Here is a 19,101-nt window from a genome sequence, read left to right as displayed (position 1 = left end):
GCTTAGCCCCTCTGCCAGGATGCTGACCATGCTCCCCAAAGACACTCCATTAGCTTCTCTGGTTTTCTTCTCCTGCAGTGATGAAATGTAATATGATGATGTGAAGCTCAGGTAGGGGATGTGAAAATTTTCAAATCAAGCCCCAAGTCCTTAAAGTTTTGACAGTGAATAATGGCCCTACACAACTGTCATGCTCTTTTGCCTGGCTCTAGCCCAAAGATCTTGATTTTTGGTGATGAGGCAGAGTAATTCACATGGTCTTTAAGTTACATTTCACATGATGACTATATGCTCCTGAAGCTTATATCTGTATCCAGATTCAGGAGAAATTATAAAACAAAAATACGCAACTCAAAGCAAGCACTGGCTTCTCTGACCTGCATCTGTGACACACAGTACCAGTGGGCTTCCCCAGCAGTGACCAATTTCTTGTTCAACCCTCAGGTCCTTAGAAAGCCTTTAACAAGCTCAGGGAATTAGAAAGCAGGTTTGTTATTATTGTGAGACTCAGTCTGAGTGATGGGGGAAATTAGGTTTCTAATCAAAATTCTGTACTTGTGACCCAAGAGAATGAAACCAGAGTATAACAATGGAACCTGTTTCTATAACTCTCCTCTCCTCAACCTAACATTTGTTGTAAGAAAGGTCAAGTTGAGTGCTCCATCCCTACCCTCAAGCTATTATGTTCTTCTTGGATGCCCCTCTCGATAAACTGGGAGTCAAATTTTCTATCATAAAGGCAGCTATTGCTCACCTGCCACCTTCTTCTCTTGCTCTGTCTCAGCCCTGCCCTGGTATCTCTTGGATGGGGATTTCACCCTCACATCTCTATCCAGCAGTTCAACTATTATTAGCTTCAAAGGGAACTGAGACTCTGTGTACTCAGCCCCGTGGTCTCATCAAAAGCAGCTTTGTAGTTCTCTGAGCTGTAGGGTCTCTAGGCTGAGACCTGAAGCTGGGGGTGGGTGGGGCAGGGCACAGATGTTACAGCCCCAGGGCCAGCTCTAGGCTAGTTACCTGTGAGGCACTGTCATAATGTGCTCCTGGGACACCCGACAGATGTTTTTTGGAACTGGCACCAAACTCTTCGTGGAGCCCCGTGAGTTGATCTTTTTCCTATATTTCTAGGGATAATTTGAGTCCTGGCACTGGGGCTGTAATCCAGTTTGCATTATAAATTATAACTAGCAAATGAAATTATAACAAGGAGACAGAGTATTACAGATGTGAAGTAAGCCAGAGTGAACACACTAGACTGAGTCACTTAAGTAACTCTGTAACTCCTTTTATTTTAATATATGTATATAGTGTATATTAAAACAATACCCCCCATTTACTTCTGAAATCTTCAGAGCAGCTCAAAAAAACACAAAGAAATCTAGAAGAACTACACTAAGAGTTGGAGCATTCAGGTGCAGGGGAGACAGTGGGAGGGATACTTGGGCTACAATTCCTCAGGAAGCTGCTTCATCTCTGCACATCCCTTTGGCTAAACTAACTAGTACGCATGCCTCCTTGCAAACTGAAAACAAATGTCCTGCAGATTGGAAGATTCTGGGGAAAGGTAGTTAGCATGGTCAGAGTAATTAGGTAGAACAAACTTTTATTAACTTAAATTATTAACTTTATAATTTAAAGTTATATATAACTTAAATTATTAACTTTATAAACTTTTATTAACTTAAACAAGTTTAAGTTAAATCCCATATTGGCAGAAAGTCTGGATTCTGAGAGACATTTATTGCAGACGTTGCCGTTCTTAGGGGATCAGTAGGACTCTCTATGTGAATCTAAAACATAGGTGACTTCTAAGTTTATAAATTAAGAAAGACTGTTCAGGAATGGTATATACTTTTTTGGTATTGTTTACCAGCACATAACTTAGCAATATATTGGTGTTCATAAAAAGAGAAAGTCTGACAATAAAGCAATTTTCCAAAGGAGTAGCACTTGAAGCACATGTTGCAATGTAATTATATTTGTGGACCAAGAAAAAAAGACTACAAGTTCTTCAAAGATAAACAATTAAATCTTTAATCTAAATTTTGGACTACAGTTTCACACAGCTTCATGTTTGGGTTTAAGTCAAATACAAAATAGACTAGGATGCATATGGCAACTATATTGAGTGCATTCCTGTTTTTAAAAAGGTTTAATTCAGTCAGACATCTGTTTCTTTGGTTACCAAGATGCCAAGAATGGATTCAATAAGACACTTTTCTTTCAAACAATCACTTTGAAAATATAAACATTAATGTAGAAAGAGAAATTCAGAAAAATGTTTTATCAAATCAATGCATTATGCTCTATCTGAAATGCTGACTAATAGATTCAGAGCACAATATCATAAGTGCATGACCTTCTTCAGACATGTCTTTTCAATTATATTGTATTATTCAAATTACTCAAACCCAATCTCCCCAACCAAAGTGACGATTCGACAACTGCCTGACGAATTTAGATTTTAAAATTCTAGGAAGCCTTAATTATCCAACTAAATCAGACTAGGATTAAGGGATACTCTTAAATAAAAAAGGAAATAGGGTGTTTATTTTATGGACAAGTTTCTTCTGTAACTTGTAACTCCCTTGAAAGTCAGCCAGAGTATGTCTCAAACCAAAGTCAAAACAGTGAGCAAGAAGTGTCGCACTTATGAAGGGAGGTGAGTGAGCAATGCGTGTGGTTTCCAACCGTTAATGCTACAGTTATCAGTTTCTGTTATCAGTGGCTTCAGCTATGCAAGGAAACCAAACGGGAAGTTTTCTCAAGCAGGTTGAAAGCAGGTTCCAAGAAAGCCCTTTAAAAAATTTCTAATCCTCTCAATTGTCTAGAACCAAAGGCAAAAACATAAGGAACCAGATTCTTAGAAATGAGTTTCCTGCCCTGAGTGACTGAAACAGAATCAGTCTTTTAGCTGAGCTTCTCAGCAGAGGAAATGGGGAGAATGATGAGGTAGTGATGAGGGGGTTTCTCTGAATAGTTGATTTTCTAGGAAAACCTTGATCAACTTTGGTCCATTTACAAAGCCATGATCAGCAGGAACTTCCTGACTAGCAATCGCTCCCTCTCAACCAGATATAACCAGTTGATATGGCAGTAGCTCTACTGACGTGAACCTCATAGCTGAAACCTAAATTCAGATTCAGGATAAAGCATTAAAAAAAATTATTTATTTTCATACAAAAAATTAGCCTGTGGTGGTGTGCACCTGTGGTCCCAGCTACTCGGGAAACTGAGGCTGGAGGAGAGTATAAGCCAGGAGGTGGAGGTTGCAATGAGATGATATTGGGCCACTTCACTCCAGCCTGGGTGACAGAGAAAGACCCTGTCTCAAAAGAAAAGGAAAAGAAAAATTACTTATTTTCCATTTACACATTTATTACCAACTTTTTGTTCAGCAATACCTAATGTCTTGATTATAGACCGTAGTAGATAAAAATACACTAGAATTCAACATATTTTTCATTTTATATCAAGAAGCCAAATTCACTTAAGTTTCAAATACTAAGGGCCAAATTTACAGGAGCAATTAATATTGAAAGTCAGCATTAAATTTAGAGTTGAAAATATATCTAGATCATCATTCACAGGTTAGTTGTCTCTCTTGGTTTCAGGTATTAGCAGGGCTCTTTCTTTAACAGTTATTTGAAGTTAGCCTAAGAGTCTAAGTCTCCATGGACATAACATTTATCACAATTCAAAAACTTCAGTGAGGCACTGTGTGAAAGAATCATCACTACCTCTCTCAAAGTTTCAAGACTTGTGGTCTTAAGGAAAGAAAAGGATGCATTTACAGGGTAGTAGTCCAAAGTGAGGCACAAAAGAAGAGAAGGCCAGGAGGGAATCTAATCCTGGGACCAACATTCCACAGTTCCTCTTAGATTAAAGCAAGAATGAACGGGCTTAAATTGGTTTTATTTCTTTAAGGACTTCCTGAAAATGGTCATTGCTATCCTCTGATTAAAGACTCAAAGGAAACTGTACAGTAGTCAGTCCCCTATAGAAGAATGAGTATTCATCTAGAGGCAGAAACATGTACCACCTGCCTTCAGCAGATCCCTTTCCAGCAGATCCGGAAGGGATTGCACCCTTCCGTGACCCCAACACTGCCATCCTCAGAGCCTCTGAGCTAGTTATGCAGTCCTTCTTGATTCTTTAAGTGACAGAATGCAGAGCATGAGCACCTGCCCTGATCTACCATCCAAGTGCCCATGCATTTTCAAAAAACCAACTGGTGCAGATATTCAGCCTGACCTAGATTGTCCAGAGGATTGATTAACAAAACACAGATAATCAGCCAGATGCGGTAGTTCCACCTGTAATCCCAGCACTTTGGGAGGCCGAGGTGAGCAGATCATCTGAGGTCCGGAGTTCAAGATCAACCTGACCAATATGGAGAAACCCCGTCTCTACTAAAAATACAAAAAATTAGCCGGGCATGGTGGTGCATGCCTGTAATCCCAGCTACTCGGGAGGCTGAGGCAGAAGAATCGCTTGAACCCGGGAGGTGGAGGTTGCAGTGAGCCGAGATCACGCCATTGCACTCCAGCCTGGGCAACAAGAGTAAAACTCCATCTCGGAAAAAAAGAAAAAAGAAAAAAAGAAAAAGAAAAAATCCACAGATAATCGAAACCCAGATGATCCAGAAACTTCTTTGTAGTTGTTATTTTCCATCTGTGCTTCCAGCCCTATCTCTAGCAGCTCCTAATTAGAAGTCAAACTCACTGCCTTTCATTTCTGCTCCCTTTGCCTGTCCTTTAACAGAGGTGCTAAGGCCCAGGTCACTAACAGGATGCATGGAAGTCTGAATTGTAGTGTTTGGCTCCAGGGTAATCGAGGTAATCACCACTGTTTAACCCCCACAAAGTTGTGAATAATCATCTCACCTAATAAGTTGATTATATTTGCAGAAAGACAACCTCATACCAAACCATCCGTTTTCGTCATGAAAAATGGAACAAATGTCGCTTGTCTGGTGAAAGACTTCTACCCCAAGGATATAAGAATAAATCTCGAGTCATCCAAGAAGATAATAGAGTTTGATCCTGCTATTGTCGTCTCTCCCAGCGGGAAGTACAATGCTGTCAAGCTTGGTCAATATGCAGATTCAAATTCAGTGACATGTTCAGTTCAACACAACAAGGAACTTGTGTACTCCACTGACTTTGAAGTGAAGACAAATTCTACAGGTAGGCCATTTCTGGCTTCAAGGGGCTGGAGATTATGGGGAACAAGAATTGGGTGAAAGGGAAGTTAGAGATGTAACTGTGGACAAATCATTCTCAATATAGCATCATGCTGGAAATAAGACTTAGGCCCAACTGTAGCCTGCCATTGGCAGGGGAGGGAAATGTTTGGCATCCCTAAGATGGAATCTAAAATAAAGCCCATCTTATTTCATCCTCATCTCTCCTCTTTACCAACCACACTGTCCCCTTCATACTAGACCCTGGGACTGAAAGTCCATGTGCAGTCTAATCCAGTGCTAAATTCCAACAGAGGGCAATGTGGCCTATCATGGGGCTAAGAATCCTAGTTCTTCCCACATATTGGTGTGCCTGCATGTTGACCTCATAGTACAATGAAAAAGGCTGGAATGGGTGTTGTATAATTAGCTATGTGACCTTAACCAAGTCACATCCTCTGGTCCTCAGTTCACTCACTCAAAGTCTCCTCCAGTTTTAAAACCCTACAATCCTCTGAGCCTCTTCATTCCCAATGTAACCCTGACCACTGCTGTTTGTTCCAGATCACCTAAAACCAACGGAAACTGAAAACACAAAGCAACCTTCAAAGAGCTGCCATGAACCCAAAGGTTAGTTCAAATCAAAGGGCCAACTTCAGAATCAAGGGTTAAAGCAAACTCTGTAGTTGTCCACCGGGGCCAAAAAGTATCAGATTTCAAAGGAAAACACAAACCATGCTGAGCCTAGTTGGTTCTGCGGAGCCTCTGACTCTCCCAGCAGAGCTTGCCTGGCTGTCGGCATGGGTTTCCCAAGCTTGCCTGGCTAGGCGTCAGCAGCAGCCTAAGGTCTCTGAGGGCTATCTGGCACCATGCTGGGCTTGCAGGCCAGAAAGAATTAGGCAGACTTGGGGTAGGCTGATATCAGTGTTGCAGGCCCAATGGAAGGGAATTTAATCTCTCCCTGAAGCCACCCTCTTCACTCTTGTTCGACCATAGTTCATGCCGAGAAGGTGAACATGATGTCTCTCACAGTGCTGGGACTACGCATGCTGTTTGCAAAGAGTGTTGCCATCAATTTTCTCTTGACTGCCAAGTTACTTTTCTTGTAAGGTAAGAATTAGCAGCTTCTTATTCCTGTCTCTACCCACACTGTCCTGTACACGGGGAAAGGGGATTTAGAAATGGTAAGAAACCAAGAAGCATTGGAAAAGGAAAATAGAGACATATTTAGAATTAATAAGGTAGGCTCTCTCAGCTACTCAGCAAAACAGCACCCCATCTCCTGTTATCCTTTCATTTTAAGTCAGACTGAAACCCATTAAGTAGTATAATGTACTGTTTTTCTAATATACCAGACAATAACCCTCACCTTCACCCCAGGGAGAAAACAGAAGATAAATAAAGAGAATTCATCTTCTTTAACTGCTATTTTGTTCATTGACCAAGAGGCCACGGGTTATTTGCAAGGCCACAAGTAAAGCTTTGCCTGAAGAATATCCAGAGGAAGCAGAACCTATCTTTGTCCTGATAAAGGGAATGCCAGCTCACACTCCTTAATCATAGGACCAGCCTGTCTATGGGTGGATCAGCCTGTCTTTGGGATGAACCTACACACAGCATTAGTAGTGAACAGCTCACTATTACCTACTCAGGATGCATACACAGTTAAGTCTGAGATGTCAATTATTTGCCTGTTACTTGCATTCCATTCTCAGATAGTCTCGTACACGAAATTGAAACCAGGGCCTGGGTTTGTGTGTGAGGCTCCTCCCCGTCACTCCTTCTGCAATACTCACAAATGTTCATCAACCCCAGCTCCTGTTCTAAGAACAACCCTAGACTTAAAGCACTTGACTGACCTGACCCAGACAGTAAACACACCCAGTCATCTCCATATGGGTGTCCAGCTCACCTGTTATTTTACTAACAGTCCCAGGGACACAGGCAGTGTGGCTGGATAAAAAGAGGGCTACGCTGAGTCAAAAGATCTGAGTTTTATCTTGATTTTGACATTAACTTACATGTTACCTTAGCCAAGTTGCTTCATCTCTCTGGGCCTGGGTTTTTGCATCTGTAAAACAAATGAGTTAAAAAATAGTAATAACCAAAGGAGAACAAAAGAGTTTCATGACTTATGCCAACACTGATAGCTGAACTAGCTAAGCCATTGCCATGTATAGATGGAAAATGAGCCACAATAGATTAGTGATGTCTGCAACGGCATAGCATAGCAAGTACTGGCCACCCCCAGACTACGTGACCCCTACGATTCCTTCTAGCACTGGCAGTCTATTCTATAACAACTTTCTTCACTTGCAGGCTGACTGGCATGAGGAAGCTACACTCCTGAAGAAACCAAAGGCTTACAAAAATGCATCTCCTTGGCTTCTGACTTCTTGATGATTCAAGTTGACCTGTCATAGCCTTGTTAAAATGGCTGCTAGCCCAACCAATTTTTCTTCGAAGACAACAAACCCAGCTCATCCTCCAGCTTGGTGGGAAGACAAAAGTCCTGGGGAAGGGGGATTTATGTCCTGACTGCTTTATATGCTGTTTTTATACAGGGATAGAAGGATATAAAAAGATATATGACACGTTTTTTTACCCCTACAACTGATACACTTTGAAAATGATGTTTTGTTCTTTTTGACTTTCTTTACCTTTTGAAGTAGAAAGTGAGAACCAAAAGGTTCACAGCTTCATCCTCATGAGGAAAATAGGCCCTGGGAGAAGAAGAGTGGGTGCCCTTTTGTCTAAACATGGAAGACTGTGCTCAACTGAGCACTAGATTTGCTACAAACCAGCATCATCTTCTTCCTCCTGTCCTCACAGCTTGTTCCATTCTCTATGTTCACTTCAGGAGCCACACTAGAGATTCTGCATGGCATGGAGGGGGGCAAAGTTTTAGCACTTTCTGCATTTCCTAGTACTTTACAAATGAGATTACATTTGAATTTGCTAATACTTTATGAGCAGGCAATGGAGTTTCCAAAATCTCATCTAAATACTCTCCAGACTATTAGCAAAAATCAGAGTAAAATACAGAGGAAAGGCACTGCTTTCTGTTAATTGATTTAACATGCATAAATTAGCTCACTCTGAGTTCCAGGCACTGTACTAAGAGTACAAAGAAGACATGTCTGCTTTCAAGCAACTCCCTGTGAAAGTGTTTTTGAAGGGAGGAACAGAAATGGGACCCCTATTTTTCTCTACAAAAACAACATTTTTACTGTCTTTTGCCTGCCAATCTGTGTTTGAAACCATTGCACACTGATTCTCTGGCCTGGTACTTTGGTATTGATGGTTTTCTGCCTTTCTTCTCAGCCCCTGCCTCTGTTGCATTTATTAAACTGCATTGTGTGCACCTTGTCTCTGGCTTTACTCTTTGCAGATCACCACAGGGGGAAAGGCAGCTCTGTGAGCTCACTATTAGTCAGCCAAAAGCCAAACCGAACCTACGCATCACACCACAGTTTCCTGAGCCCCAAGCCTACAGAGGCCCTGCCTTGGAGACCCAGCCACGGGTTTCCTTCTGCGTTTGCTGATGCCGCTGTTACAGCAAGAACAACAGCAGCACCTGCAGTGTGGCCAATGACTTCTGCTACTCCCACCTCAGGAAGGCCACAGCTTTTTCCAGAAGCAGGGCTCAGGGCCCTAGCAACCCATTATTGTGGTTCTTTAGCACCTATGTGGAGCGTCAAGGGGGGGGTTTATGAGGTAACAAGTGAAAGAGTGACTGTCACCAACAACTCCCCTTGCCATGACCAACTGCAAACTCCCCCATCCTGTGTACTACACCTTGTATGTGTAAAGAACGCTGATTTCCAAAACATTCACAAGTTACCTTGTGTAATATTAGGGTGTTTCTTCTGAAGTTATTAGGAAAAAGAAGATCATATTCTCATTTTTCAGATTAAAAAAATGCCCTCTCCTCAAAATAGTGTGTACTTTGTCCAGAGTCATTCAGTGAGGCAGGGATATTGCTGGGAGTAGAATCAAGGTCTCAAGATTTTCAGTACGAAGTTCCTGCTATAAGAGCACATGCATCCCCAAATGAGGACAAGATGTCAATGTCAGTATCAGCTAGAATGAACTTCAGGATTGTCCCATATTCAGCATATAAATGAGCCACCCTCTAGCCCACTATGCCAGAAAAAAAAAAAAAAAAAAAAAAAAAAAAAAAAAAAAAACCTGGCATATCACAGGACCATGAATTTCTCAAACCAAAAGGAGCCTCCAGAGAAGATTTAAGGCAAGAGACAGGAGGAATTATGGCTGCCTTCTGATCTGGGACCATGATATATGAACTGTGAGATGGACATGCGACGCACTCAGCAGGCATTAGAACAGAAGTCCCAGAAAGCCAAGCCACATGCCCAAGGCCTTTGGCTCCCTCATCCCCTGTTCTTTCCACTGCTCCATATAGTGGCTACTCTTGTCCAGTGTTTCTGAAGAGTACATAAACTGCTGCCCAACCCACTCACTGATAGAGCCGTCTAGGGTGCAGCTGCAGGAGAGAGTCCTGGAAGTGTAACGCTGCATTTCTGGGCCCGTCATTAGCCAGATATACGACTTTGAGAATGTCCACCACGTCTCTGGACTGCAGTGTAGTTTCTATAAAATAATGTGTAAGGCCTCTTCCATTTCTAAGATTACATCTAATAACTCTAATAGTTCTGTTAAGGCAGATAATTCAAGAGAAGAGGAAGGAGGGACTGATTCCCAGGGACTGAGGGTGTGTATCTATTTCAACATCACATAGTCAGTTTGCCCCAGAGGAAATTTTCTCTGCTGGAGACGCCACTGAGCTCCAAACTCAGGGACTTGGCAGCTGGAATTCTGGAAGTCACAACTTTCCAGGACAGCCTCAGTGCTCTTCAGTGAAAAAAAAAAAAAAAGAAAATGTTCTCCAAATAAAATAAGTAAAATAGAGGTGTCAAAGAACATCAAAGAGAAGGTGACTGGATATAAAAAGATGCAAAAAAAAAAAAAAAGTAAATTGGTGAAAAGTCTTTTAAGTAAATAACTTTGTGTCTAACTTAATTTTTTTTTTTTTTTTTTTGAGACAGAATCTCAGAATCTGTCACCCAGGTTGGAATGCAGTGGCACCACCTCGGCTCACTGCAACCTCTGCCTCCCAGGTTCAAGCGACTATTGTGCCTCAGCCTCCCGAGTAGCTGGGACTACAGGCGCAAGCCACCATGCCTGGCTAATTCTTGTATTTTTAGTAGAGACGGGGCTTCGCCATGTCGGCCAAGCTGGTCTTGAACTCCTGGCCTCAATTGATCTGCCTGCCTCAGCCTCCCACAGTGTTGGGATTATAGGCATGAGCCACCACATCTGGCCCTAATTTAATTCTGAAATGAAAACAGACCAATTCATAATAATGGATAAATGATGGTGGTGACTAAAATAAAGACACTGCTGGCGGCCTCACCTCGATGGGCCCCTCACCTGCACCTGAACCTGCATTCTGAAACCCTCACAGGAAATGCAGCACAGGCTTGTCAAGCCCCATTCTGTATCAGAGCTGACCAGGGCACCGGGGACACGAAGACAATGCTCCCTAAACATGCAGTTCTCCCTTGCCTACCAGGAGTCATTCAGGTGGCAAGGGACCACTGAGTGAGAAGTGGGGAGATGTTCTGCTTCTCTGAAGCCAGGGTGCTTCCCTGGACCTGACCAGGCCATTTATTTCTCAGAAGACACTTTAGGTCACTTCTAAAGGCCAGGCTGGAACACAAAATGGCTGAGAAGGATGCCAAGTCCCAGACATGACCTACCCTGAGAGGTAGCTCTGCCGAGCCATGCCCCAGGAGTTTGTGTTAAGACTTCCTGGGCACCTGCAGCATCGTGCTCATGGCACAGTAGTAAGTGGCACTGTCTTCAGTCCTCACTGGAGAGATCACCAAGTGAAAGGCTTTCTGGGTCAGAAGGTGCTTCACAGAAAACCGTCCTTGAGTAAAATATGCACCTCGAGATCTGCTTTTATCCCCATAAAAGACAAACTGAAAATTATAATCTGGCCTTATGCGGTACCAGAATAAATCTGGATTTGAATATGTACTGTCGTAAGTGCAGAGCAATACCACCTCACTGCCACTCACCACGATCTGGTCCGGGGAACTCTGAGTTACTTTGTCACACAGCATGCCCCTGTCTGTGAAAAAGACAAATGAGGAAATAGTGAATTCTGCACCCCCCAGACACTGAGTACAGGCCATGCCTAGCCCAGAAGAACTCAATGAGCAGAGGCAAGAGAAGGACACAGAAATAAAGCGAAAGGCAGAAAATAACCAAAAACCAAGAGTGCAAGAGAAAAAGCCTTCAAGAGTCAGAGAAGGAGAAATGGGGTTATGGAACAAGTGGAATGTAAACAAATGAATCTACTTACAGAAAAACAAAAAGCTAAAGCCCACGGTAAGAATCATCTTTTCTTCATACCAGGGCAGAGGATATACAACAAAACAGGGTTCCTAAGATCTCAGAGACTATCTGACGGTTCTAACGAAAGAAGACGGGAGGAAGAGGAGACTGGCAGCCCTGGTGGTCATGTGACTGATTCAGCCGTGACTACTAGAGACAAATGGGCTCAGCCGAGGAAACTGCTATTGCTATTACGATTTTGGCCCCAGTCCATCTTGAACTAATACATATGGCAATGAAAATTGATTACTTTAAAAAAAAAAGAAGAGAAAAGAAAAAGAAAGGAAAGGAGGGAGAGAGGAAATGAGGGAGGAAAGAAAACTGCAAGTCTAATGATGGCGTTCTTGGATATCCAACTGCTGCAAAAGTAGTTCACTGTCCATTTCTGTATCCTCTGGTCACAGACTGGTGTACTAGTCCATTAATCACATGTCGTACTTTGAGTGACACTGTCTTATAGCATCTAGTACAGCTCCACACACTTTGTTCTATTCAATAAATGTAATAAATGAAAGAGTACCTTGGACAACTCCCTTACTTCTCTGTGTGAAGAGGGAAGAAAGGGGATTGGACAAGATCCTTTCTAAAATCTGTCCTAGACCTCAATTCCAGAAATCTTTGATTTCAGATGGTTGAGGGAGTGTCCTGATCCTAAGTGCTTCTTGCACTTCACCAGCTTGACTTTCTGTCTCACACTGGGCCCACTGCAGCACACACTTGGCTCCAGCTGGAAAATCCTGAACATAGCTTCCTGGCGGGTGATCTGCCATGAGTGGGTTACAAACTTGTTGAGATAGGGTTCAGAGTGCCCGTGTACCTGGGGTGAGTGGAGCCCCTGAGCCAGCCCCTCACAGCCAGACGCCCTACAAATATGATTTTCCACGTAAGCCATGAATATGACAACAGTTCGGAAGCTCTGCTATAAAAAACAGAACACAGACTAACTCACTCCCCAAAATGCAGGAGTGTTTCTAAGAGTATTTCTAGAAGGTCCTTCATTTCCCTTTTTCCCTACATCCAATTCTTCAGTAAGAACTGTCAGTTCTACCATGAAAATATATCTCCAGTCTATCTACTTCTTCCATCTCCACCGCCACCACCTTCTATAAACACCATCATCTCTTACAGAGACTGCTTCAACAACGCACTAACTGGTCTCCTTGCTTCTGCTCTTGTCCCTGGACAATCCATTCTCCAGTTCTTCATAAAATGTACATCAGATGATGACAGCTGGACCTCCTTCCCAGGCCTGTAACATCTACAAATGATCTGGCCCTTGCTTCCTCCCCAGCCTCACCCCACATCTCCTTCTCTTTCTTCCCTTCAGCTGCAGTGGCCTTCCTTCTCATCCCTTCTATGTCTTCTTTTCTAGCTGCCTGAAACTCCTTCCCCAATTTTTAACAGTTCTCAGCTCCAACTAAATTAGTCACCCATCCCACCCGTCACCAACCTCAATTACATCTCTGGTCTTATTTTCCCTCACATCAGTATCTGAAATCATCAGATTCAGGCATGTTTATTTTATGTCTCTTCCATCTCACCTCTCCCCTACACACACACACACACACACACACACACACACACACACACACACACACGATAATATAAACTATATGAGGGCAGGGAGCTTATCTTTTCACTGATATGTCTCTAGCCTCTAGGCTTGTGTTGACCACATCACAGACAATCAGTAAATAGCTGTGTAAAAAAAAAAAAAAAAAAGAATACAATTTCTTCACTTAAAAACTCACCATTCACCTAGATTTAGCAAATAAAAATACAAGACACCCAGTTAAATGTGCATTTCAAATAAACAACAACAAAAATTTCAGTAATATGGATAGTTGGGACATGCCATATTTGGAACACATTTATACTAAAAAAGTATTCATTGTCTATCTGAAATTCAAATTCCACTGGGCATCCTGTGTTTTATCTGGCAATGCTAGGCATGCAGAATACCAAAAGTAAGCACCAGGCAGGCCAGAGTCCCACCATGAGCATCTTGAGAGCCCCTGGATGTAGAAGAGGGAGATTCAGGGCCCAGAGGCTGCCTTACCGGTGCATTGACTGCCCATGCCTGCACTGCCACCTGCCGGCAGGGGTCCAGTCCACGAGACCCAGCTCCTTGCTGGTGGAAGTCCATTTCAGAGCTTCCGGTTCTTCCAAGCCCAAGGATTCTGCTCACTCCCCACCCACAGTCTATTAGTGTCTGTCCCTGCTCTAAAGATGTTGTCTGGGCTTGATATTTATATGAGAGCTGACTGTTCCCTTCCTGATCTAGACCATAACCGTCTTCAAGTTAAATTGCTCCTCCTCTTCTAACTGCCCAACCTCAGCTACAGCTGACCATACCCAAGCACAGAGAAGTGGGTTTAATGGACCTTCACACAGAGGGACACATCCTCTCCTATATTGCTTCACACAGAAGGTTGAGACATAACCTGAGCCCTGCTTGGGGTAGCATCGTCATGACTCTCCTGCCCTGGTGTCCTTGCAATATTCCTTGAAAGGCATCCTTCCCCAAAGGAAGGGCAGGCACTTAGCACAGCAGTGCAGTATAATGGCTAAGAGTGGGATCCTGGAGCTAGCCTACTTGGGTTCATATCAGCACCAGCTTTTACCGGCTGTGTGACCTTAAGCATGCCCTGACTCTCCAAGTCTCAATTGCTCCATCTGCAAAATGGAGATAGTAATAGCTTTTCTCACAGGACTACGGAAAATTTAGGGAAGTCACACATGCAATACACCTAGCAGATAAATAATCTACGAATGTCAGGTATTGCTGTTACATATTTAATTTAAATGTTGCCATTTTTATTAAATAGACATATGAATAGAGTTCTTAAGAGTGTTACGCTCACCAGTGCTGTTCAGGGAAAAGATGCTGAGTAAATCTAAATTTTAAAGTTGCAAAATCTAGCAAAAGATTATTGATATGTTGTATCAATCAATGGTTAAAAAAAGAAAAAGACTGACGTCTTTAATTTGCTGTCAGTGCTGCAAGCATGTCCTACAGCTCTGTGATCCCCTGAGAACTATGATCCTCTGAGACATGAGCCAGCTGTGCTCTCCCCCAAGTCCGTAAGAGCATTAGGAGCATGAGAAGTGAGCTTTCCAGCCCCTTGGTCTTACGTCTTCCAAACGTTGCAACAGGCTTGTTCATGAGAGGCCACAATACATGATCAAGTGACCCCGCCACTGTAGAATAGGAGAGAGTCTCAAGATTTAGTGGCCCAGTAAGGACATATTGCCCCTAAGTTTCTCCACTCCATCTTCCTTAAACCTATTGGCGTCTGCAGCCTGCGCCTCTCCCCCAGGTGCTGAGGGTTCTGCAGGCCCCACTCACCCTGTAGGCCCCACCTGCCCATCAGTGAAGCAGGGCTGCCTTTCATTAGCCCAAAACTGCCGCTCAAGAAGGGCCCTGAGACCAGGTGGGAGCCAAGAGATTTGGCGAACAACGTCACCCTTGTCCCACAGCTTGGATCTTGATCAGTCATATCACTCAGAAGAGGGACTTTTCTCTCTGTTTCCTCTGAGGTGGGCAGCTTTGTTTTTGACCTTGTAGCGCCCTCTGCTGCTACTAATTATCCCATCTCCATAAATAGGTCATACTGGAGGTTGACAGAAAATAGGTCAGGGAAGGAAAACATTCTTTGTTCACAATTCAAGTCAAAGCTACTGCTTCTGTCTCCATTCCCTTTTCAACTCTGAGACTGGTAGCTGCTTCTCTGTCAGCCCAAAGGGACTATCCTCCACCAGTCACCCACAGAGGACTGTCTTTAAGGATATGAGATAGCACCCTAAGAGGACAAATGGACATATTCTTGTCTACAGAAAGCCTAATGCAACAGTAGAGGACGTAGGGAAATTTATTTGGATGGATACAGACAAGTGCATCTCTTTCTTGGGAAAGAATAGAAACGTGATTAAAAAGGAAAAGCCTAGAAACGTCTGAACGTATGGAAATGGGGGTGAGTGGGCTAGAGAAAGGATTTCTGCATCACTTTCTTCCTGTACCACATTCCATCCGAAATCCCTGGGACAGACCTGGCCTGATGAATTGCAGAAAGCACACCAGGGAGGGACAAGGTCCCGCAGACAACGTCCACCCCCAGGATGGGACAGCGCCATGGGGACCCAGGGCCTCTGCTTTGGGGAAAGACCTTGCTGAGGGCCCAATGGGCAAGAACAAGTGTGAAGAACCCTACCATGATTTTTTACCCAATGCCCTCCACAAAGCCAACGTTTGAAGGAAAACTGTGAGGAAGAAGGGACACTCCATGGTGTTGCTGTTGCCACCTCTGGAGCAGCTTGTGGCAAGAACGGTCTTGGTTCAACCAGGTCAGTGATACTTTTTATGATGGGGCTGTGTGGGACCTGACCTGACTCTTGCAAACCAGATTTCTAAAGCCATCTGCAGGGTCTTTTCTCCTATTATTCCCCAGGGCATGGAGAGCAAACAGATTATATCTCCATTATCAAGAGGTAACAATTGGTAGAGACTGTCTGGAGCATGCTGGTAAGAAGGATTCTGAGGCCACATCTATATGCAGAGGAAGAGAGTGATGTGTCTGTTAGCAATATCTACCACAGGAGCAGGAGGCAACCCCACACCATTTTGTATTTCCCGTTCCTGCTCTCGATGTCATTCCCTAAAATGAGTTCTGCAGAGAAAGAATAATCAGAGCCAATTCTCCACTGGATTGTCCTTTTAGTAAAGGGCAAATGTTTCCGTTTCTGTCTTTTCCATGGCTTCCCTGGGATCTCATGGACCATTTCCCCTGCTACCAATTGCTGTTGTCTGCAGCCTAAGAAATAAAATTTTTAAATACCTATAATTCTCTCTAAAATCATAAACAATGTGTCAAGGCCAAACACCTCCCCAGTGTGACTTATTCATATATGGAATTATCCTTGTATAATTAGCAGGAATAATCATACCCTGAACCAGCTAGCAGAGCCCCTGAGGACAGAGACCACCCAGAGAAGATCCTTGTTCTCCTGAGTCACAGAAAGGGAGTCACACAAGGCAGGAGTGGAACTCAGGTATCCTGAATTCTAGTCCCAGCTCTGCCTCTACCTATCTACGTGACCTTGAGCAAATTTACCCCTCAGAGCTTCAGCATTTTCATCTTTAAAATGAGGGCATTGGCCCAGGCAGTTGCTACATTTCCTTCCAAGTCTCACATTCTAGGATGCTAATGTGTAAAATTATAGAGCTGACCCAAGAGTTATTAGTTTATATCCCCCTGTGCATGTTGCTTGAACTCCTCATTGCCCAGCAAGAGGAAAAGGGAAAACATGCTTCTTCATTAGGGGGTAGCATAATTTCCTGGTTTACTACGTGTGACTCATCAAAGCCGGGAGGTCCAAGCCCATATGCCAACTTGAAATCCAGTTATTATTACATCTGGAAGAGAGAAATGTGCTGAAAACAGCTTTTGGGACACCATCAATTTGGCGAAAAAAAAAAGAGAAGAAGAAGAAGGTTCTGTCTAATGTGATAACATTTTGCTATCGTATTTATTATCTTCATCCCTGAAATCCACTCTTGCTCTCTCCTATCTCTGCTCTGAAAGACAGAAGGAAGGCAGCCCTCTCCCAGGCAAAATGGGGCCCCTGTGGGGAACAGAGGGGTGCCTCTGTCAACAAAGTTGATGCCACATCCCTTTCAACCATGCTGACGCCTCTGGTTTTTGTAAAGGTGCTCACTCCTGTGGGTACCGGGTTAATAGGAAACTGACATTTGGAGCCAACACTAGAGGAATCATGAAACTCAGCAAGTAATATTTGACAGAATTTTTTTTTCTATCTGCAAATTATCAGTGGGAGATTCTAATGTGCCTTAACAAATAGGAGCAAAAGATGAATGTTTAATACAATTCAATTTAAACAAATATTTATTAAGAGCCTACAGTTTTTCCCACAGATCATCTGAGTCAGTTTCTGAGGAAACATTATCATTGCCTTAAGGGAGTTGGGGGGTTGTCAATGGGCCAGAGATGGGATGAAAAATGACAACAGATTTACCTCTGGGACCGGGACATGGTTAACCACAGTGGTCCTGGGTATAAGCAGCTTAGCTTCAGAAGAAAATGTGCACAATGGCATGGGTAACCTAAAACACTGGGCAATCAAAATATTATTTTATGATTGGCTTTAGCATGTATTTTATTATTTTGTAGGGCAGGATTATCTCACCAATTATGTATTTTCTTAAGCTGATCTGTAAAATCTACAGGGGAAAAGTATTTTAAGAATTATATGTTTCTGCAATTAGGCTCCCAGCAGTCAACAAAGAAGTGGTACTTTTTGCCTTTCCAGTGATGAAAAAGAAAGCCTGGCAACCCTGGTGGCCCACCAGGGTCTCCTTCCCTGCCCTAGGTCAGAACCAGCTGTAAACCAGCAGGCCATTATCTTCTTATAAATCTGTAGAGCAGGGTGGACAACAAAAGACAGCATGCTAGGTTTTCAGGACATGAGTTCCTTGTGTAGCCAGAGAACCTTGGACCATCCTGACATGATTGGTCCTGCTGTCCTCACAGCCTGAATCCTGTGCTGTATGAGTAAGAGAGGTGCAAGCCCAGATGACTGTTCATGATGCTGGCCCCCCTTGCACCCCTAATCACGCTAGAGATACAACCAGGGTCTGAGAGGAGGAAGTTGCACTAACAGGGGCTTTTGGTAAAGGGCCTGGGTACTGTGTGAAGAACACTGAGATGCTCAACTTTGGGAAGGGGACTGAGTTAACTGTGAGCCTGGGTGAGTACCTCAACTTCAGAGGTAACTTTAGCGGAACCCCTCTATACCTAACACCTGTCAATCAGAGGGCTGAAACATTTGGCCAGATAATGAATTCTCTTATCCGGTGGGAAAAGGCTGTAAAGATCAAACCACCTTTCCTATGGGTAAGCAAGAGTCTGTAGTTTATGTAAAGTCAGCAGCTCCTGTGGGAAGGAAGGAAACAGGAAATTTACATTTGGAACAGGACGCGAGAGTGAAGCTTAGTAAGTGCTATCTTTAAACCAAAGGTGTCAGGTTATTTGGTTTGGTTTTTGAATTATCTGGAAGTTCCAAAGAAAGAACACTTCTCTCTGAGGATTTGATTGCAAAATTCTGACTTCAAACTTCTAAAAAGATCAAATGTTAAATCAGATAGTAGGCTTGGAAAATTCCATCTCTCTATGTAATAAGTAGAGAACTATTTTTCTTTTGTTTGCTTGTTTGTTTTGTTTTGTTTAGGAAATAAGAAGATTAGATGCCCTGGTGGTGAGTGGGGAGGGCAGGGACATTTGCACAGCATTTCTGGATAAATTAGATCCAAATAATCAAATCAAAGACTCTCAGCTCAGAAAGTAATTAAAGATCTCTTCACCCACCTCTTTAATTTTGCAAATGAAGACAGTGAAACTCAGAGAGGTTATGAACTTGCTCAAGGTCACACACACTGAACCTGATATCAAGGTCCAGGGCAAAGCCAAGACAGC

General features: G+C 43.2%; 6 gene segments (V, D, J or C); 5 read left to right on the top strand and 1 right to left on the bottom strand.

The window, feature by feature from the left end:
* Positions 1-8,554, top strand: part of LOC111554715 — a 367,088-nt gene extending 358,534 nt beyond the window's left edge. Inside the window, 4 exon segments of the C gene segment in view lie at positions 4,911-5,189; positions 5,750-5,815; positions 6,182-6,295; positions 7,505-8,554. Of these exon segments, the coding sequence occupies positions 4,911-5,189; positions 5,750-5,815; positions 6,182-6,294 (458 nt within the window).
* Positions 1-19,101, top strand: part of LOC111554712 — a 729,812-nt gene that overhangs the window by 637,382 nt on the left and 73,329 nt on the right.
* LOC111554720 overlaps positions 1-19,101 on the top strand; it is a 687,176-nt gene that overhangs the window by 621,048 nt on the left and 47,027 nt on the right.
* The window catches only part of LOC111554726, a 522,394-nt gene that overhangs the window by 457,589 nt on the left and 45,704 nt on the right, over positions 1-19,101 (top strand).
* The window catches only part of LOC111554718, a 654,935-nt gene that overhangs the window by 593,773 nt on the left and 42,061 nt on the right, over positions 1-19,101 (top strand).
* Positions 10,996-11,760, bottom strand: LOC111554727. The segment is given in 2 exon segments: positions 10,996-11,345; positions 11,580-11,760. Coding segments are annotated over 2 exon segments (372 nt in total).

Source organism: Piliocolobus tephrosceles, chromosome 6, assembly GCF_002776525.5.
Source record: "Piliocolobus tephrosceles isolate RC106 chromosome 6, ASM277652v3, whole genome shotgun sequence".
Taxonomy (NCBI): domain Eukaryota; kingdom Metazoa; phylum Chordata; class Mammalia; order Primates; family Cercopithecidae; genus Piliocolobus; species Piliocolobus tephrosceles.
This window is presented reverse-complemented; position numbering and strand designations above follow the sequence as displayed.